This window comes from Branchiostoma lanceolatum, chromosome 4, assembly GCF_035083965.1.
Source record: "Branchiostoma lanceolatum isolate klBraLanc5 chromosome 4, klBraLanc5.hap2, whole genome shotgun sequence".
Taxonomy (NCBI): domain Eukaryota; kingdom Metazoa; phylum Chordata; class Leptocardii; order Amphioxiformes; family Branchiostomatidae; genus Branchiostoma; species Branchiostoma lanceolatum.
The window spans coordinates 20,602,424-20,622,559 of record NC_089725.1 but is presented as its reverse complement, the minus strand read 5'-3'; the positions used below and the strand labels follow the sequence as shown (position 1 = coordinate 20,622,559).

Below are 20,136 nucleotides of genomic sequence, written 5' to 3'. Positions count from 1 at the left end.
TACACAAGATCAAAGAATAAAACATTCCAAAGTTGAGATAAAATGCCATTCTTTATTAATTGATAAAAACAAAATCAGCTAGACTTATAAGAGAAAACATCGGTAACATAAGAAATCATCAATCAAAGAAACAATTCGCTCTGAGAACTTTGTACTGTATCTCAAACTATCTAAGGTAAGTAGCTAATACATTAGGGCTAACTACAGAACACTATCATAATACATTTCAGTCTCGACACTGACATGTCTTTCTCTTGTTGCTTTTCCAGATTCTTTTCTTACATTCTATCAATAACAGGCACAAAGTGGTTTAAACCAACCAAGATTATATATAAGTTAATGTTACTCAATAAAGAATTACATTAACTTAACTTGCAGAGATCCTTCAATTTGAAGATTGGAAAGCGAACACAACAGTGTTCATAAAATATTTCAATGAAATAGACTCATACTGAAATATTCAAGTTGGACAACACCAAAATAACTGTGTAAGTAGATTAGCAGCTTGCACCCAATTCAACAAGTAACTCTTTATCATTAATATGTAAGCAGCAACAATGCTTATATGGCACAGCAATGGAATACATCCATTATATAATATCTACTCATCCTGTCTTCATATACAGTGGACCAAAAGGTAATGTAGTGTTCTTGAAAATAACTTAAACAATCAGGGATTACAATATACTGATATATAAGTTATCAAAATAGTTATCAAGTTACAGTGCAGCAAGGCATGTGTATCCAGAAAAAGTTTCCCTGTTTCAATTGTTGATATATCGCCAATATTTGTTCTAAATACCTAGCTTATAATACCAAGTGAAAGTGTAAATGGGTATCACTCTGGCTACAATACATCCCCTGACATATTCTCATTCCTAAAGACGACATCTAACTAACCAGGATGGTACCCTGGCTAGTGCAAATGACATCTTATTATTTTTATTACCCACGTCAGTTAGTTGTAACAAACCATCTAACTGGTTCACAGTCCCCCGTCATCAGCTGAGTTACATTCAAAGACTTCATGTTTGACAATTTCTAAAGAAGATTGGAAAATATACTTTTGGATTGATGAATTCAACGGAAATTAAAACATTTTAGAAAATATCAAGGATCTTGATAAATATGTTCCTATTTTAATTCTTTATTTGTAGAGATTTTAGATTTCCTGAATTGTGGTGTGATTCTAGCCTACTTCTGGAATAAGTTTGCAGTGGCATCAAAAACAGTATTGAATGTAATAGATTTTGGGTCAACTTTCAAGTACCGGTAGTTGAGTCATGGATCAGGACGATTCAGCCCTTTTCTAGTCTGTGCAATGCAAACTCTGCTGTCCAAGGCTGTAACAGCAGGCTCCCTGCTAGGGGCCCAGCAGATGTAGGGCAGGCCACTGTAAGCGCTAGCTCTTTACCAACTTGGCCCAGTCAACTCGACCCAACAACCTGGTCAACTCTGCTAGGGTTAGGGTGTTGAGCTCAGTTGGTCTGATTAGCCATGAGCTAATTTGGTAAAGTGCAGAAGTGTCCGATATCAGTGGAGTCATTGGTACTTTCTCATCTTTTTTCTGCCAAACAATTTATAAATTTTTGCATAAACTTTAAAATGTCCTTTGTATGCAACTTTTATAAGACAGAGGAGATGCACTTTTATGTCTTAGAATTGTTACAGAAGGAAGGTGATGGCCAATAATTCTACTTTGTATTATATCTAGTCTACAGCTATTTCATACAAGTGTTTTATCTAAAGAAAACAAGGGGGGCAGCAGTACATTGCACATTTGTAACAGTACACGGATGCAAGAAAACAATCAACTACAGTCCACTGATGTTCTTATAGGCATACGTTACATTGCCATTATTGGTACAGAGTGGATAGTGATTGAGTGTGAGCAACTGCAAGCCCCTTGTAACCCATAATTTATATGCACATACAGAATATTTGTCTTTTATTTGACCTAGCAATTCTCAAGAGTACTAGGACATATATGATATTTGATGCTCTGAGAAGCGCGTGTAGCCTAGCTATTTAATATAGGACGGATGGAGCTTTCCTTCAAAGCTGTTTTATCTAGCTGCTGGTGATCAGAGGCAGAGGGATGCCCATGTCGGCACACACCTCCTGTATACAGCGCAGCAGGTACTGCATGTCCTCAGGGAACAGGTGCCCGATGTTGCCCACACGGAAGCAGTCCGCCTTTGTCACCTTTCCTGGGTAAATCACCTGGCCTGGGGGAACACAGAGGACAGAAAGTGTCAGGATTCATAGCTGAACAGGACACAATATAACTAACACCATAAAAACATTCAGAAAAAAAAATGAAACAGTGACTGGAAAACTTTGGGATGAAATGCAGAATGTGCAAGTGAAGTTCCTTTCATGCAAAAATTTCTGTAAGTTATATTCCTGTCTCACCTTTTTCATTGAGCTGTGAGTAAAAGTCTGTGAAGCTGAAGGCTGGATGGTCGGGGAAACGGTATGAAGTGATGATGTAACCTTGATGGGTTTCATCCAGCAGTTCCTGGAAGCCCAGTGAAGCCATCCCCTCCCGAAGTACCTTGCGGTTGGCTTGATACCTGAAGAGATCAACATCTTCAGTAAGACATCCATAGTGACACAGAAGTACCCAAAGGGCTGCTGCCAGTACTTTCATCATGCCTACAGTACTCTATCATGATGGTTCTTCTACAGTGGGGGAATAGACTTAGATATGTACAAGGACAAGCCCTGAAAGTTACATGTATCTTCACATTGTCCACACCTCAACCTAGTCTACATTAAAGCAGTGTAGAAAAGAGTAAGACACTGATTCTAGTCAATTGGAAATTGGATAAAAATGCAGGTTTTCAAGGTTGCTCTGACTCCTCTGTACCGTTTGGCCCTGCCCTGCACACCCCCTTCCTGCTCCAACTCACGCAGCGCCTGGCAGAATGCCAGCATGGCGTGTGTCGGAGGTGTGAAGCGGAACTGTCCGTTCTTTTCCAGCCCAAGATATTGCTCCACCAAGTCCAAACTCAGGCTGCGGGCCACACCTGCAGGTAGATCAGACAAGTAATACACCTGCTGACAGAAGCTGTCAAAGAAACTGGAAATTACTGGCAAAAGGGAAAAGGACCAATGAATGTGTTTAAACTTGACTGACAGTGTCCTGACCTTTACAGCTGAGCAGTCTGCCCGTCCTACAGATGGCGTAGGCGAATCCTGGCACTCCCTCGATGCACTTGTTGGCAGAACTGACCATGAAGTCCACACTGCCTCCAGTCAGGTCCAGGGGCACTGCTCCAAAACTACTCATCGCATCCACTAAGTAACAAGCCTCTGCAGTGTGAAAGAAATTTAGGAATCTACTTACTCCCTTGCCTTCTTTAACAGAAGAAAAATTAAGTTTTAACTTCTATAACACGTTAAAGTGATCCACATACTATTAGCTATTATAAATTTGGTTGGATTTTTCTCCATCTTGCATGAGCTTTAAATGTTGTATGGGAAGAATTGTGAGGCACAAGTTGATGGTCAAAAGACGAATGCATAATTAAACTTTCATGCCTTGATTGAATGTCCCATAAACAAAATTCACCTGGACAGAGTTTCTTCACAGCCCTGCCCACCTCCTCCACAGGATTGAAGACTCCCGAGCTCGTCTCACAGTGCACGATGGCCACGTTTGTAAAGGATGGATCCTCAGCAAGAACCCGTGCAACCTCTTCAACCTGGACCTTCTGAGTCTCCTCAAAGTTCAAGACCCTGTGTTCCAGGCCTTGTGCTTGGCAGATGGTGGCCATACGCTGGCCATAAGCACCATTCACCAGGACCAACATCTGCAGGGGGAAGACAGCTGTGAAGCCCTACAAGGTGAAGCCTTAAGTCTGCAGCCTGCATCACCTTGGATCTGGACTGAGGATCCTGATTGGCAAGACTACTCTTCACGGTTTGGACATTATACAAACTTGGCTGATAGCTGCGGAAGAACCTGCTCGAACAAATATTGAATTTAAGATAATGAATAAGTTGATCAGTTATTAGATACCGACTTCTGATTAAAACACATGTACATGTGTATAATGATAAATCTACTGATCAAAAGTTGTCATATCAGCAATGACATCATATCAGTAATTTCATAAATCATTGTTAAGTCACACACTAAGTTTGATGCATTAGATGTCTCCAACTGGACCCAAAAGGCTATAACCCTCCATACCTGAGCCTTACAATCAAATTTTGTGACTCTCACTTTGCAAGACTCTCACACTGATTATTTCCCATTAACACTCATTCCATGACTTATATTTCCCCATAATTGCATGAATTCTGTGTGTGCGTGAGCTGCAGATATGCATTGACCTTGCCACTTTCCCTTGGTACTGTTGTAGTAATCACAGCCTCCACAGCAAACGTGCCACTGCCCTGCACAGGTACACAGGTGTGGGTTGATGCAGGAACACCTGAAGGAAAAGTTGTGAACCAGTGTTGTCAGACCAGCAAGGGAGAAATGGCAAGTACAATACATCATCAATAATATTAAGAGACTGTGCACAGAGAATAGAGACATGCATAAATAAAAGAATTGATACAAACGTACTACAATCCATAAACCTATCAGTGTGCCACCATAGCCTACTAATATATAGACCATGCCAAGGTGCATACCATGTGTTATCTCCTATCCATGTTATAAAGTAACAAGGGACAGCTATGAGAAAAAGGATGGTTACACTGTGGAGGGATTCTTACACCTGTCCTGTACTGAAAGTCGACAGTATACCACATGGACAATGTGCAGGGTAAATTTTTCAGACCACAAATTTTATGAGAAATGCAAAAGTACACAGACGGATGACCAGGACTCCAGGAGTCCACCTACACTGGAGTTATCTAAAATTGTATATATTAAAGCCATTACTGATAGGATCCATCATCCAAGACTTCTTACCTGCAACTTCCAACAGTCTCTGTCGAATGAAACTGACTGTGTTAACAAACTCTACATCCCGTGACCCAAGGTCGCGCAGCATGGCCTGTTTGGTGGAGAGACTGACCCCCAGTGGTCCAGGTGTGAACAGTTTCTTGTCTGCAGGTGGTGTGAGAGGGACTGCCTTCTCTGCTGCTGGGGAGTGGCTACCATTAGAAATGGCAGGGTTTGCTTGTCTGTTGAGTGGCATGGTTTCCAGTTAGCACAGCTGTGTTCTTGTCCTGCAAGGAAATACAGTAATTTTAAACTTCTATTGCCTGACAGTCTTAAAAGAAGTGTTCAATGTTTGTACAAAAAAGTCCTGGATAACCAACAAAAAAATAACAATCAACCATCTGAGAAGGTAAACAAAAATGTTTCATCATTTCCTCCATGTGTGATTTGAATCATTTCGCAGTGTTCAATGTTTGTACAAAAAAGTCCTGGATAACCAACAAAATAATAACAATCAACCATCTGAGAAGGTAAACAAAAATTCATCATTTCCTTCATGTGTGATTTGAATCATTTCGCAGTGTTCAATGTTTGTACAAAAAAGTCCTGGATAACCAACAAAATAATAACAATCAACCATCTGAGAAGGTAAACAAAAATTCATCATTTCCTTCATGTGTGATTTGAATCATTTCGCAGTGTTCAATGTTTGTACAAAAAAGTCCTGGATAACCAACAAAATAATAACAATCAACCATCTGAGAAGGTAAACAAAAATTCATCATTTCCTTCATGTGTGATTTGAATCATTTCGCAGCTCCTCTACTTCAAGAACGTGCATAAAAGCCTTATTGATATATCCCTACTGCAGGGCACCTTGACGTACAAGAGGCATTAAATAAGTTACATGTAAGCTTTGGGACATGATTATGGAGTGTGATGCCTTTTTATATGGATTTCCACACAAAAACTGACAAACAACAGCATGACTTCTGTATCATAATTTTTCTTAAACAGAAATAAGTATTTACAATCACTAGGGTGCGTAGGCCATTTTTGCCATACAAAAAATTCCTAAATGGCTTTATAATAATGTAGCGAGGAAAAATGTCCTAAAATGGGGGGTGTGGTGATGGTTTTTTTTTTAATTTTGGAGAAATAGAAGCAGGCGATTCCAAGTAAATTGGTGTGGCCTAATTTCTGGGATGCCGCAAACTTATTGAACCATGTATCTTCAAAAAGCCCACAAAACTAAGTTATTGCAGGCCCCTTGTATCATCAAGAAGCGCACAAAATTTATTGAACGCCCCTTGTATCTTTATGAAGCACACAAAAAATAAGATGAAGTCTGAATTAAAGTGTCTGCAGATACAACACCAAAAATCTTACCCACCATCTGTAGCAATAGCAGCTGAGGCAATGGAACAGGACAAAATATTTCCATAGCAGTTGAGTGCATTTCTTTGTGATTTGGAAGGGGATTTGTTGCTTGGGGGGTTTTGAGCTCAACAAAATTGGGGCACACACATCTAAATAATGAGCCCTGTGATTCAGTCAGATACCAAGCATATATAAATAATAATAGTAAAAGAATATCTAATAAAATTCTACAGATATCAGAAGAATGAAAGTCATCTTACCAAATATCTGTAGCAATTATAATAATCTGTAGCTGAAACAATGGAATAGGATACTAGTAAGTAACACAAGACTGTCTGTTTTCTGGCGGGATATTTTCCCAGTTCAGTGCATTTCTTTGTGATTTGTTGCTTGGGGGGTTATGGAGCTCAACAAAATTGGGGCACACCCACCTAAATAATGAGTCCTGTGACATATTTCAGTCAGATATGAGGCATTCATAATAGTAAAAGAATATCTAAGAAACGTCTTGTTAAGGCAGAAACAAGAAGAATGAAAGTCATCTTACCAAACATCTGTAGCAATACATAATAATCTGTAGCTGAAACAATGGAATAGGATAAGTAACACAAAACTGTTTGTTTTCTGGCGGGATATTTTCCCAGTTCAGCCCATTTCTTTGTGATTTGATTGACTAGTAGTTCAACATCCTCGGTTGACATTACCATCAAGCCGCACACAATACATATTGATCATTTTGCTAAGTACTAACAAAGGCATTCATTGTGATAAATAAAATCATGTTGATAATGATATCCATCCAAGTGGTGCCTTGCAAATACATTAGTCCCATTCCCATTGATTCCAGATTTTCTTGCGCTGGAGTGAAGGTGAATTATCCCTGCCATTCGCCCACCTAAACAGAGATCTGCAGTTTGACTCTATATCTCGCTGTTAATCCCAATCAGTGAGGAAATAACTTCATATCAAACTAAAACGCAAAGACAAAGCGCTCAGAAAGAGCAGTGTCCCCCACGATCGGTTTGAAGGTCACGGGCACTGACTCCAGCTGGGAGCGCCCTGCGCCGGGTTCCTTTTATGTCATTATCATAAGTTCAAAGTTATGGGTTTTTCGTATATAAAGATTTCCTCACTTCACTCTATCGGTTGTTTATTTAAGGCCGCCATTATAATTAGCGCGCCGCGGTACCGCTATGCGGTCAGCTCTGAGTTCGGGACAGGTCCCCCTGAAGGGCTGGCCGTTACGCAGTGTGCAGCTTCTCGCAAATCACAGCTTAATTTAATCAAGGTTGCATATTTTCAATATCAAGAAGACGGCTGACTTGAAATTCAAAGAGACTTTAATACCCACCCTGATCCCGGACCCTCCACCCGGGACGCTCAGTCTTCGCGAGTTCGAACTCGTGACCCAGTTTGTGTCCCGTTCACGTGGCCGCCGGGATCGCTCAATCCCCTGGGCCAGGGAAAAGCCAACAAAACTTGACATTGACTGTGTTGCTAGGTAATTATGTTAATTAGGGAATTTGAACTTTATTGATAGATGAAGGAAAACAAAATGTGTTTGAAGAAGTATAATATGCTTGGGTGTGACATGAAATAAATCGTATCTTACGACAAATCTTTGTGAGTGTGCATTGCGCAATCAGGGACCGATTTGTTTGGCGGGAAGCGACCTTTCAACTTTAGCCCTAATCTCTTATCACGCATGCGTTCTGACCTCAAGCCGATTTTTCAGTTTTCCTTAGTCACTTTCCTCTAACGTTTGCGAAGATCTTTACTTCATTTCTCCATCTTTAAACATTGCTGTCAGCAGCCACCAGTAAAGATGAGCTCTATAGGAACTGGGGTAAGTGCATGATGATATATTATGGCTCCAGCTGTACGTTTTTCCAGTTAAAATGTTAGCAAGAACCAAGCATGCTTCCATGTAGTTTATATGCCCCCCTCCCACTCATGCCGTGAACACAAAAATTATTCAGTTAGTTATATGCTTAGAAAATTGTACTGGTTACTTCAAAAGAGAGGGAATATCATAATCTACATCTATTTCATACTGGGCAAACTCCCCAGCTGGGGCATCACGCCCCGGATGCATGGTTGGTCGTGGTGCTCCAAAAAAAAGGATGGTGCTCAGAACAAAACAAAATGGGTGATGTGCTGGGAAATAATAATCTTTAAAAAAGAACATTCTAGCCAATTAGGTTTTACTGCTAACAAGGTGACAATTTTTTTGGGTCCAACTATTATGTCTACAAACAAGCATAATTTATGGCAATATAAGATATGTAAGACCTAACTTCCTAAGATAGGAGTTTGTATATGATAATGTCTTACAATTTGTTCTCTACTCTCCACATTGAACAGTATGACCTGTCAGCATCGCAGTTCTCCCCTGATGGCCGAGTGTTCCAGGTAGAATATGCCAACAAGGCAGTGGAGAACAGTGGGTAAGTATTACTTGTAGAAAATCTGATACGCTCATTATCAGAGAGCATTATCATTGCTCACTTAGCTGAATACCAGGGATGTCAGATTGGAAAGAGTACTGTCTGGGTATCATATAGCTTTTACTAGTGAGTTTGGTTTCTTCAGCCATTGGCATTCAAACATTAAAAATCTTACTTCTACATGTGCTTCAAACAGTGTTTCCGCCAGAGGGGCGTCTTCCTGTCAAATGACGGCCTTATGTCGCTTTGGACGGCCTGAACTCAGACATAGGCCGTCCTCTTAAAAAAAAAAGACAAACTAAATGCCGAGAAATCGGGGAAAAAATACGAGAGGTCGGCATAATTTCTTTGTTTTTCTTTGTTACTGCGGGCGTGGGGACGCTCTATATCGTTGGACATTCACACTCTTTTGTTTGTTGCTATTGTTAAGCTTGCGAAGAATCAATGTCGGTGCCTTTGGCATACGGTGATCTCATTAAAAACCCGTTTTTCAAGACTCAATCGAAGAAAGTCATCGAAGAAAACGGGAACGGGTTTTCTGCGCGTGAAAAATTTGCGCGTGAAAATTTGCGCGTGAAGAATTTGTGCGTGAAAAAATAAATTTCTTTAAAATGTGTCTAGTATAATTTTCTTACACAGGAAAATGTGATCCCATGATACAATTTTTCATCTGACACCTGAATTTATGGTTTGATTTTTTAGTCCCTTGGGAATAGGTCCCTTGGGAATAGTTAAACTTTTGGGGGCCTGAAACCTAAACATTTGAAAATCACTTAAATCTTCAAGAAATACATAGTCAAGTTACTTATATAAGGTTTGGTATTGTAAAATGTAACTATTTGAAGCTTTTCTCCATTTTGTCCATTGTATTAGCCTAATTTCATCTTTTCTCAAGCAAATGCTTTCACGCGCAAATTTCAAACTTTTTTGTGCGTGAAAACTTAACATTTGAAAATCACTTAAAAATCACTTGTAGATGGAAAGAACAACATTTTGAACTTGAGAATGCAACAATAAGATACTTAGTTCCATTGTGGGTCATCTTATTTCAAGTTTTAAGCTTAAAACCTCCAAAAAGGTTTTAAATCCCTTGGGAGTCAGCTTAGATATTCCCAAGGGACCTAAAATTCAGACCCAAAATTCAGGAAACAGATGCAAAATCATATCATGGGGTAACATTTTTCCGACTAAGAATTTTGTAGTGCACATTTTCTGACACATTTCTTGGACTTTATTTTTTCACGCGCAAATTTTTCACGCGCAAGTTTTTCACGCGCAAATTTCTCACGCGCACAATACCCCAACCCGAAGAAAACAAGGAAAAACGTAAACAAAACAAGAATTTCCCCCGTGCATTTCAGCCTCTACGTCGTGATTTGCCGCGATTCGCCATCATTTCTGACCGTATTCGACACAATATATATTCCTTTGAATGTTTTTCCGTGAAAATTCTCCATATGTACCGTAGATAAACCGTATTTTTCGCTATGAATTCACATAAGTCGAGTCGTAACCTGCCCCGTCCTGGGCCGGTTGCCATGTTTTTAAGCTCATTGATATGCAAGGTTCTAAGCGCTGATTGGTCCGCGTCATAAAACCTGTGCTCTGATTGGTTGACGGCAAGATATCATGTGACCACAGGGCTGGAAAACCCCTTTACACTTCAGGCGTTTCTGGTTAATATAGATCGCATTTTGTGACGATTGAAGCAGAATTATAGCGACCTTCGTAACAAATTGATTTTGAAAAATTAACAGTCTTTTCTGATCACAACATTCAGTTACTTTTCCTGGTCAATTAATTTTCGCGGTACGGTCAATTAATTTTCGCGGTACGGTGAATTAATTTTCGCGGTACGGCCCTCCCCAAGTGGACGGCCTCTCAGTCGCGGTCTGGCGGAAACACTGGCTTCAAACCTCGCTTGTTTCTAACCCTTGCGAGACTGGGAATAATGGACAGAAAAACAGTGAGTGGTAGCAAGATACTCACATTTAAAAAATATGGTTATCTCTGTGTAAAAAAAGCCACACTTCAGAGAAACAAGACAGGAATTGGAATTGATCATATCGTAACGTAAGTTGAAAAGCATGTACTGTGCTACAACCATGACACCAGGTGTGATTATCCCCTGTAGGACTGCTGTTGGCATCAGAGGAAAGGATGGTGTTGTTTTTGCTGTTGAGAAGTTGGTTCAGTCCAAGCTGTACGAGGCAGGAGCAAACAAGAGGATCTTCAACATTGATAGGCACATCGGCATGGTAAACTGTAAACACGTAGCTCTTATCTGTTTGCTTTGTTTCTATTATTCCTTGTTCTGCTTAAGTATAGCATCAAAATCATACTGTGAATACATAAATTAGAATTCATTGTCACTTCAAAAATCAAGCTTGTTATTAAAGCAAAGTGTTGACTCTTTCCTTTACAGTCTGTAGCAGGTCTTCTTGCTGATGCCAGACAGGTGTGTATCAGTTTACCCTAGGTTTACTTTCATTTTCATGTCGTCAGTTTTGTAAGGCATTTCTTTAAAGAACACTCTAAAGATGCAATATTTATTGTGTAATATGAGCCCTGGTTATATTTATCAACCAGTGCTTCATGCTTTGTTCCCATTGTCCACACAGATATCTGAGATAGCCAGAGACGAGGCCAGTAACTTCAGGTACAACTATGGTGGGGACATTCCATGCAAGGTCAGTGTCAATTCCAATTTTGTAGAGTTAAAAAAGGTGGCTTTCAATACCTAGAGCTTGACAGAAAAATTGAGGCAAAAGCATATTTTTCTATAGCCTACCTTGTTTACTAAGCTTTAGACATCCAATACACTCCACTTATGCCCAGCAGATGCTCCCATCTTTAACTTTTAGTCAATTAAGTAAACCCATTACTGGTACATGTATTTTGTAAAAGGGTGGGTTATGAGTACAACATGGTACTTTTTCTATTAACGGTTGAATCATTGTTAAATGGACAACTTTTTTTTTTATACAACCACTTCTTTCTTGTCCTTCAGAACCTGGCAGACAGAGTGGCCATGTACATGCATGCCTACACCCTGTACAGCCATGTCAGGCCTTTTGGATGCAGGTGGGTTGTTATTTCATTTCCTGCTGCCCGGAACATATCAACCATATATCTTTTTAAGTGCATTCAGCCAGGATTCTTGTCACTAAGTTTTGATTTCTTTAATTTGAATAATTGTTGCAGTAACTAGCAACAATCAACAGTTAAGTCCTGGATAAAAGTTAAGGAGAGCCCTTTGAGCGTCCTGGAATTTTTAAGTGTGTAGTAGTGTATGCATTCTTCATGCATATAGAAAGCTCATCTTTGCACTCTAAGGATAATTCACTACATGTATTACTTGCAGTTGGTAGAAGAAACTGGATGTTTAATAGTTCAGAGGGAACCAATCCTTCATACCTGTCTGATACTGTAGCTTTTGTTCCATATTTTGTTGACCACATGTGTATTGTGTGTTTCAGTGTGATGCTTGGATCTTACGACAAAGATGATGGACCGCAGCTGTACATGATGGATCCATCAGGAGTCCACTGGGTAAGTCAATTTGCTTATCCTTTGAGCTTTCAAATTCAGCAACATAAAAACAGTGTAAAATCTTAGGCATTGTTTGATCAGACTTCCCTAGAGCACCAGCACTGTATTTGTAACCAAGAGTCTGGCTGGCCAATACCATTTTCTATTAAATACTGGTTGATATGCATACATTTGTGGATAACCATTACAGTTATTGTTGTCAATGTTTATACATGAATGTGTATTGTAATTGTTTAATTACAGGGTTATTATGGCTGTGCCATCGGCAAGGCAAGACAGGCAGCAAAAACAGAGATAGAGAAACTGAAGGTATTTACTTACTTTGAAAATTACGGACCAGTGTCACAGAGGTGATGACAGATCTGTATGCAAATTGGTATTATGATATGAGTCTATTGTGTATGTTTGTCTTGTTTAAGAACTGATCTCTTAATCAGAGTTGAGAACCTTAAGAAGTACAAGTTGTCAGAGTACCTGTACAGTTTGATAGTGTGAAGGAAAGGTTATTGAAACCTTGTCTCATTGCAATATTTCTCTTCACTTATATGGATTGTTGTGTAAAAACATAGTTGTCTTTGTCCACGGAGAGTAGAAGTCATACTCTGATGTTTTATTCATGCCATGACTTTTTGCCTTCTTCAGATGGCAGATCAGTCATGCAGAGATCTGGTGAAGGAAGCAGCAAAGATGTAAGGTCTCCTCTTCTGTTCTACATAAATCTATCAAGATGCTGAGAATAGTGTATAAAAGGCTATTTTTTGCAATGAATTTCACTTTCCGAGCCAGAATCTGCTCCGTTGTTGATTGAAAATTTATAAATTTGAAGGTTCTTATGTTGAAGTAATCAGATTAAAGATAACCATTTCAACTTTATGTCCTGTAGCATCTACATTGTCCATGATGAAGTGAAAGACAAAGCCTTTGAGTTGGAGCTGAGCTGGGTAGGCGATGGTGAGTAGTTAGGACTTTTCTTTTCTTCTTTCTCTAGGATGTCTTTAAAATGTCCTGTAATAGTTGATTTTTACAAATAGACTATTATAGACTATTATATACAGCTTTGTACCTTACAATACTGAAGCTCAGATGAATGCCTGTACAAAGATAATGATTGTAAATATATATTTGCTGTGACCTACTTACATAATATCATGTTTTTTGTCCCTGTAGTAACCAATGGAAGGCATGAGATGGTACCTAAGGACATTGTGGTAGAAGCAGAGAAATTTGCAAAGGTATGCTGCTGACCTTCTCCTTTATTTCCACTTTTGATTCTTTTGGGATGAGTGTGAAAAGTGTAGTTGAATCTATATGTAAGCAAGCATGGTATCAGAACTGTAACATTACGCGATCATGATCATTGGCAAAAAGTTGAGAAAAATGCTACCCCGGATGTGAAAGAAATTACTGTGTATGTTTCAATGTACAGATTTTTCTAATGTGTTGTTGTCCTTACAGGAGTCTATGGAGGAGAGTGATGATTCTGATGAAGAGGATCTGTGATGTGTCAGGCACACAGACATGATGACATGGATGTCAATAAACTTAGTAATGAACACCACATAGTGTAGGAAGCTGGATCTCATTGGTATCTGAAATGAGCCCCTGTAAATATTCTGGTGTTTTGTTAAAGTTAAGGTAAATGTGGAACCTTTATAAACCCCTGTGATACGTAAGTATGCCCTTTTCACTAAAGATGTCCGGAACATATTGTCCAAGAGTTAGCATCCAGCCACAACAATCCAATGTCAATGAGTAGTGAGGAACCTGTCCATTTTGCATTATTGATGACTGTAAACTCCAAAGGACACATTCTTTTTCACACGAATGTCACATTATTCACCATTATTTCCAGGCCAGACATATGATGACTCCTTGTCCTAGTTTGACTGATAAGTGACATTCACTGGTAGCTCAAAATTCTTTAAAACCTGGGGAGCATAACAACAACTAGTGCTTGATAGCTAGGATGATTGGTGATACACCAGTTTTCTGTGTTGTAGAGGGAATCTTTATTGCAGGATAGCTCTAACCATGCACATGCATGGTCTATGACTGACCTTTTGAATTAAATATGATGTCCTCCATTTGTCTGTCTGGGTGTCTCCTTTATTTGGAATGTCAGGTAAGGTTGATACATGTACGAGGGGTGATCAATAAGTCCTTGGCCTCACCAAGAAATAAGGTGCACAGCTCACATTTCGGGTCATAAGTATGTAGTATGAAGTCTTTCAGCAATATCCAACAAATTTGTGGTCAATACTTTCCAGTCAACGTCCATTTAAAATTCAGTAGGCATGTGGCGAGAGAAACAAGGTTGAACTGTGATCAGAGCTGAGTGGGTGGAGTTTCTCATGCCATGAATCGGTATTAAATCTTCAAAGAGTTTCATTTTTTTGCCAAAATGTTTGAAGAACATTCCCTGACTTTCAGTAGAGCAAGTTGGCCTGCACACCTCAGGTTGCAGCTCAATTGTCCATGTCTTTATCCTTCCACCTCACTTAACGTTACTGAGTATCACCTGCAAATGATAACAATGATTTGAATTATGGTAAACATTCATGAAAGACTTTGTTCTTTAAAATTATTCCCCTATATTTGAGTTGTGCGCTTTATTTCTGGGTGAGGCCGAGGACTTATTGATCACCCCTCGTACATGCTAGTGCTGAGATGTTCAAGATCTGACCTTCACTCAATATTAACTTGGTGGCATTGAAAACATTCTGGGCAGGCTAATTTGTCATGGATCTGACCCCTTGGGCTTATGCCATGGGGGTGGGGGGTACAAACAAATTGATTCAGTTTCAATTGTTTTGGGTAGTGAAAGATACAGAAAGTAACTTACGATCATGAAACAATAATTAAGAAGCAAGGTGCAATGATAATTGCGCTCTGCTATTAAAGCCAGGAAAAATTTTGTCCTTTCGTTTACTGAAAAAATGTATCATGATAATGCACCTTGCAAAATGTAACGTTACATGGATGCCAAGCACGCAATATTAGGGTCAAAGGTGAAGGCTATAAATGGCGCCCACATTTTTCGTGAGGCGGAGACGTGCTGTATGTGCACTGCTGTATGTGTGGTAAACGCAGAACGTGCCATGCCGCTTTGCCAAGTGGCAGGAGTGTCCGATCGTGACCTTCTGGGGACAAAAGTTAGCTAACTTTTTCATCAGTCAGTTAGAAGGAGATAAACTGTCTTGCTACGAAGAGATCTCTGGAGATGCAACGGTCTGACAAACCGTTTCGGTCGGACACAATCGCCATTTTGTCGTCTGCTAGGACATTTTAATTTTGACAATTCACAGATATACGGATCGGCTCTATCGCTTGCGTATGAATCTAACTCTGGAATCGTTGTTGTTAGCATTTGTAAACGGCCAGAGAAATGAAGATTCGGTTCGGTCTAGCTGCCTTCATCGAGGAGGGCTACTCCGTTGCGGTGGTGGGGTCCCTCTCGGCACTGGGCTCGTGGAACCCCGACGGCAGTCTGCCCTTGCACCCCGTCATTCCCCCCAAGGCAAAGGAACCGTCTTTCTGGACGTGCGATGTGGACCTGTTCGGGGAAGGTTTACCTGAGCGGTTCCAGTACAAGTTCGTCCGGCATGGCCCTGCAGGAAGGGGGATTGATGAGAAGGGGGAGGGGGACATAGTCCCACAGTGGGAGTGGGAGGGGTGCGGGGAGGGGCACAACCGCACCTGGGAGTATCAACAGGTAACTTTTGATATTTAGAAGTTTTAGAACAGAAGGTTAAAGTTGATCAATTAAACAGAACTGATCCTTTTAGCTTATCAATTAAATTGCATTAAGTCACTACACACATTCACTATAGTATAAACCTGGCAAGAGAAGTCTATGTACTGAGATGTATCCCAAGCTTCCACCTGATACTTAATTGGTGTACATGTATATTCCACTATTTACCGGGGTATAGCGTTGAAGCTAGTTTTGTGCCATAGAATTTGAGAAAGTAAGCAAAATGGGCATAGCATCAATTCTGTAGTAAGACTTGAAGCTGTGCCAATCATTTTCAGGACAATATCCAGGGTGGAGTTCACTGCAACCCCGTGGCACGCTGGCAGGATAAGGCAGGAGAGACATCTGAATTTGATCTGACAACCAGGTTCTTCTTCTACCTCTCGGACAACCAGCTGTTCCACTACAGTGAGATCCTGGACAACGTGTGGCTGGGCTCCTGCCCCAGGACTGCTCAACACATCACCAAGGACATGAAACAGGTAACCCCAGGGTACCCAGGTTTTCTCACCACTGGGGAAGCTTTTCACACAAGGAAACAATTTTGAACAGGCAGGCAGAATTACCTTTTTTTCAAATAACTATGTGGCTCCAGCATTGTCACACAATGTTTGTATTGCCAGTATGTATGGTGACTTGAGGTCTATCCCACCTTATGAAGGTCTATCCCGCCTACATACTAGTATTTGTGTCATAATCATTACCAGGTAAAATTTACCCTATTAAACAATGGTCTTGATGATCATGCAGCATGTAATCCCTGTACCTTCTCTCCCCCAGGTGATGGGCACAACTGCTGTGATGAACTTCCAGATGGACTATGACCTCTTGAACAACAGCGCTGACTGCTGCCCACCTGCTTCAGATGTACCACGCTACATATATGAGATCTACAGGTACATCAATACCAATCACCTAACACTGCTGTGTCTTAACAGTTTATTACTATTGTAAAAATCAGAACCTGTACAATAAGACTTGCAAGTCCCTCACCATTCAATGTTTCTCTTCCCCCAGGCACTATGGCATCTCCTATGTTTGGATGCCGACAGTTGACATGTCGACTGAGGGTCGTATCAAGCTGCTTCCCCAGGCTGTCTATGTGCTGCATGGCCTGCTGAGGTCTGGGCACAATGTCTATGTGCACTGCAATGCAGGGATTGGTCGGTCGGTTGCCGTCGTCTGTGGCTACCTGATGTACGTGCTGGGGTGGAGCTTCCGTAAGATGCAGTATTATGTGTGCTCCAGACGACCGGTGTCCTACATCGATGAAGTTGCACTGAAGGCAGCTGAAAAGGACTTTGCTGCCAAGTTTGGCCGCCTGCCTGTCGAATACTGAACTCGATCTGAGAGACATTCAGCTGCTGTAATCTGACATAAGCTCTTCTGAACATTCAGTCTCCCTGCTAAAATCTAATATTCCAGGTGCCTTTTTCTGCTGCTCATGAGCAGATGTGTATGACCTGTATTCTGATGCTGCTTTTTATCAAGTTGCCTGTGAAAAAAAAACATGGGGATACTTGTCAAAACACCAGAAATGACAGAAACAGGTGTGCAGGCATGATGTGTGGAATTTCATAGGCCAGATTTATAGCAGGCACCAGCATATGCACCTGTCCATCTTTTGCAAAGTTTTGACCCCTTCCTCATGAGCGCAGGGCTTAGAAAGGCAATAAGTATGGGTATGATGACCACTGGCTACCATTATGGGTATTGGGAAATGGTGGTGAATTTTCTTATGGGCCCAAATATCTGATACTTAGAAGATTGTGGGATTGTTAGCAGTTCTATAATATTATCTATCAAATATGATTGGCTAGTTGTTTTGTGTGAAGATTTATTGTTTTTATGTGCCAAGCACTGTTAAGTTCCCTCATGTAAAATGTGCTGTTGTTTGTAAGCAAATGCATATTTTTAAAAGACAGTGAGCCACATGCAAATTGAAATAGTTTAACACATTGATTAATGCCTCCTTATCTAATTGACTGTAAAGGAAGATCTGAGAAAATTGTGTGTAACATAAATGGCTGTAACACATTGATTTATTATACCACACCTCATCCTTGTGTTAAAGTCATGATTGTTGAGAACATTATGAATTAAATCCACAGATCACCCATTTAAACTTGACTAAATGTTTACATAACAATAATTCATGTATTCTAATCATAGTGATATCATCAAGATTGATGTTCACAGTGCATTCCATGTCATATACATAACACTACTGGTAGTCTCAAATCACAGTAGCTCAGCTATGAATACTGACAATCGTTGGTGACAGAGCAAAACACAAATAAACATAAATGTACCAGTAGTGCAGTAGTGGAAGTTAACAGTGCAAAAAAATGCAAATCATGAAGGTAAATAAAAAGATAACATTATTGTCCCCTTAAAATATATTACAAAAGAACAAATATTTTCAGCTGGAAATTACAAAAACACATCTCATTCAATGGCACTCATCAAAGGGGTTTTCCAGTATCATACCTTGCAACGACCCCCACAATGATTCTAATATCAATTTCAATATCAGGCAAACATTATCTATATTATTAACATAAATATATAAAGTTACATAGTAAGAAAGCAAAGTATGTATAACTGGCCACAACATTGCTGAACATGTGCACCTGTCGTGCCAGAAGGGTGACAATGAACTGCAGACTACATACAAAACCGAGTAAGAAATTAAAATCAGGATAAAACTAAATTTCCTTTGAGAAGGAGTACAGCCTTCAGACAGGTTAACTGTTGTAGAGGAAGATAACAATGTTCTTTGGCTAGCATACTACTGTAGTATCAAACTGCAGTAAGATCTATGAAACTATGTTAAATTATTACATGTATCATCATGTATATATTTCTATGTGAGGTGATTTAATTGCACAGAACTGGCCATCACCGCAGTTAACATTGATTATCCCAACACATACACCAGCTCCAGCATGGTTTCTGGAGTCGTTTTGCAAGACTCCACAGTTCCTAATAAGTAGCAGCACCCTTGCAAGTATTTGACACATGACAGTTTTGAAATACATGTATGGCATACATACAGGACCGCAAACACCTTAAAGTACTTTATACATGTTCCTCCATTCCACTGTAGAAGCTGTCACTAGTAAAAAAATGTCACTGTATTATTAAGTGTATTTTCTAAAAACAAGTGTTTACGAAAGCAGCATCCCTCAGAATCTCAGACCCTCACCACCAATGTCTCCAGCAAAGTGATCTGTGGTCTTCTGTAGTGGCCTTCTTGGCGAAGGTGATTAAGTCTTTTTTTTTGGGATTAACTTCTTGATTCTGGCAATATTGATTTCACTGAAACAATTCATTAATACACCTGGGTTGTAAGCTCTTTCAGTTTGCCTTGTTTGTGTGTGTGTGAATCAACCGAAGCTCTGTTACACCTCAGTTGTCCATGCAGCTTTGAAACTGTCCGTATCAAACTCTTCGTAATGGTACAAAGTCTCTCCATATGTGTCTCCATTGTAGGTAGTCCGTTGATTGTCAAATGTCGCCATCATAATAGCCGTAGTAGTCAAGGATAGATGCAATGTACTTTGGGAAGAACACTGATGTGGAGTAGATTGACATGGCCAGGACAACAGCAAGACAGCTATCTGAGATGGAGTCAAGGATTATCTCTGGCAGAAAAAAATTGTTATGAACTGAAAATAGAGTGAGAAATTCTCTGTCCACATTTGAAATGTAGTAACCAGCGGACATTCTCTGGACAAACAGAAAAAATATGCTTACAGCCATTTAACTGATAACTTACTTGATCCACAACTTTCATTGTACAAAAATTATTGTTCATCAACAAATTGTTCGGGTGGTCTCTTCTTGCATGGGGCAAAACCGGTAACAAAGACAATTTGATAAGTTATCTCTGTCCACAGTCCGACACTCTCTCCCATACAAAAAACGGACCATTTACGCCAATATGGTTTAGCAGTTTCATTCACTTCTGTACACATTGAGGCGGACCTGACAGATTAAGGGTGAGGCGGCTACCCTGTATAACACAAAGCGAGTAAATGAAGATCATCATGCTACAGCTGTTCTAGTTACTGATCTGACGTCATATCACCCGA

The 20,136-nt window shown here is 40.0% G+C and overlaps 3 protein-coding genes across 4 annotated transcripts; 2 read left to right on the top strand and 1 right to left on the bottom strand.

Annotated features, from left to right (window-relative positions):
- Positions 1-32: 32 nt before the first annotated feature.
- Positions 33-7,766, bottom strand: LOC136433251 (2-aminoethylphosphonate--pyruvate transaminase-like). 2 transcript variants are annotated; one of them, XM_066425264.1, is made up of 8 exons: positions 7,638-7,766; positions 4,934-5,193; positions 4,345-4,445; positions 3,578-3,818; positions 3,154-3,318; positions 2,873-3,032; positions 2,416-2,576; positions 33-2,228 (listed from the first exon to the last, which is right to left on the bottom strand). In XM_066425264.1, exons 2-8 carry the CDS (start codon positions 5,160-5,162, stop codon positions 2,071-2,073), a joined length of 1,215 nt encoding a protein of 404 aa, XP_066281361.1. In that variant the 5' UTR covers positions 5,163-5,193; positions 7,638-7,766; the 3' UTR covers positions 33-2,070. The 2 variants fall into 2 exon arrangements, with proteins under 2 accessions (XP_066281361.1, XP_066281362.1); XM_066425265.1 differs by having other exon boundaries at positions 7,634-7,718.
- A 211-nt stretch (positions 7,767-7,977) lies between these two features.
- Positions 7,978-14,369, top strand: LOC136433256 (proteasome subunit alpha type-3-like). Its single transcript, XM_066425276.1, has 12 exons — positions 7,978-8,132; positions 8,651-8,733; positions 10,868-10,991; positions 11,159-11,191; positions 11,355-11,423; positions 11,744-11,817; positions 12,213-12,285; positions 12,529-12,594; positions 12,928-12,974; positions 13,169-13,236; positions 13,453-13,517; positions 13,741-14,369. Exons 1-12 carry the CDS (start codon positions 8,112-8,114, stop codon positions 13,783-13,785), a joined length of 768 nt encoding a protein of 255 aa, XP_066281373.1. The 5' UTR covers positions 7,978-8,111; the 3' UTR covers positions 13,786-14,369.
- A 767-nt stretch (positions 14,370-15,136) lies between these two features.
- Positions 15,137-18,164, top strand: LOC136433254 (laforin-like). The gene is made up of 4 exons (XM_066425273.1): positions 15,137-15,997; positions 16,318-16,521; positions 16,820-16,935; positions 17,057-18,164. The coding sequence occupies exons 1-4, from the start codon at positions 15,671-15,673 to the stop codon at positions 17,376-17,378; spliced, it is 969 nt and encodes a 322-aa protein (XP_066281370.1). The 5' UTR covers positions 15,137-15,670; the 3' UTR covers positions 17,379-18,164.
- Positions 18,165-20,136: the final 1,972 nt, after the last annotated feature.

Bases quoted from the DNA above. Each gene is read 5' to 3' on its own strand.
- LOC136433251 (XM_066425264.1), bottom strand. From the start codon at position 5,162: ATGCCACTCAACAGACAAGCAAACCCTGCCATTTCTAATGGTAGCCAC. The intron at 3,819-4,344 runs GTCAATGCATAT...TTCCCCCTGCAG, and splicing joins TACCAAGGGAAAGTGGCAAG to ATGTTGGTCCTGGTGAATGG. The intron at 3,319-3,577 runs GTGAATTTTGTT...TTCACACTGCAG, and splicing joins TGTGAAGAAACTCTGTCCAG to AGGCTTGTTACTTAGTGGAT.
- LOC136433256 (XM_066425276.1), top strand. From the start codon at position 8,112: ATGAGCTCTATAGGAACTGGG. The intron at 8,734-10,867 runs GTAAGTATTACT...TATCCCCTGTAG, and splicing joins AAGGCAGTGGAGAACAGTGG to GACTGCTGTTGGCATCAGAG. The intron at 12,286-12,528 runs GTAAGTCAATTT...GTTTAATTACAG, and splicing joins ATCCATCAGGAGTCCACTGG to GGTTATTATGGCTGTGCCAT.
- LOC136433254 (XM_066425273.1), top strand. From the start codon at position 15,671: ATGAAGATTCGGTTCGGTCTAGCTGCCTTCATCGAGGAGGGCTACTCC. The intron at 15,998-16,317 runs GTAACTTTTGAT...AATCATTTTCAG, and splicing joins GCACCTGGGAGTATCAACAG to GACAATATCCAGGGTGGAGT. The intron at 16,936-17,056 runs GTACATCAATAC...CTCTTCCCCCAG, and splicing joins TACATATATGAGATCTACAG to GCACTATGGCATCTCCTATG.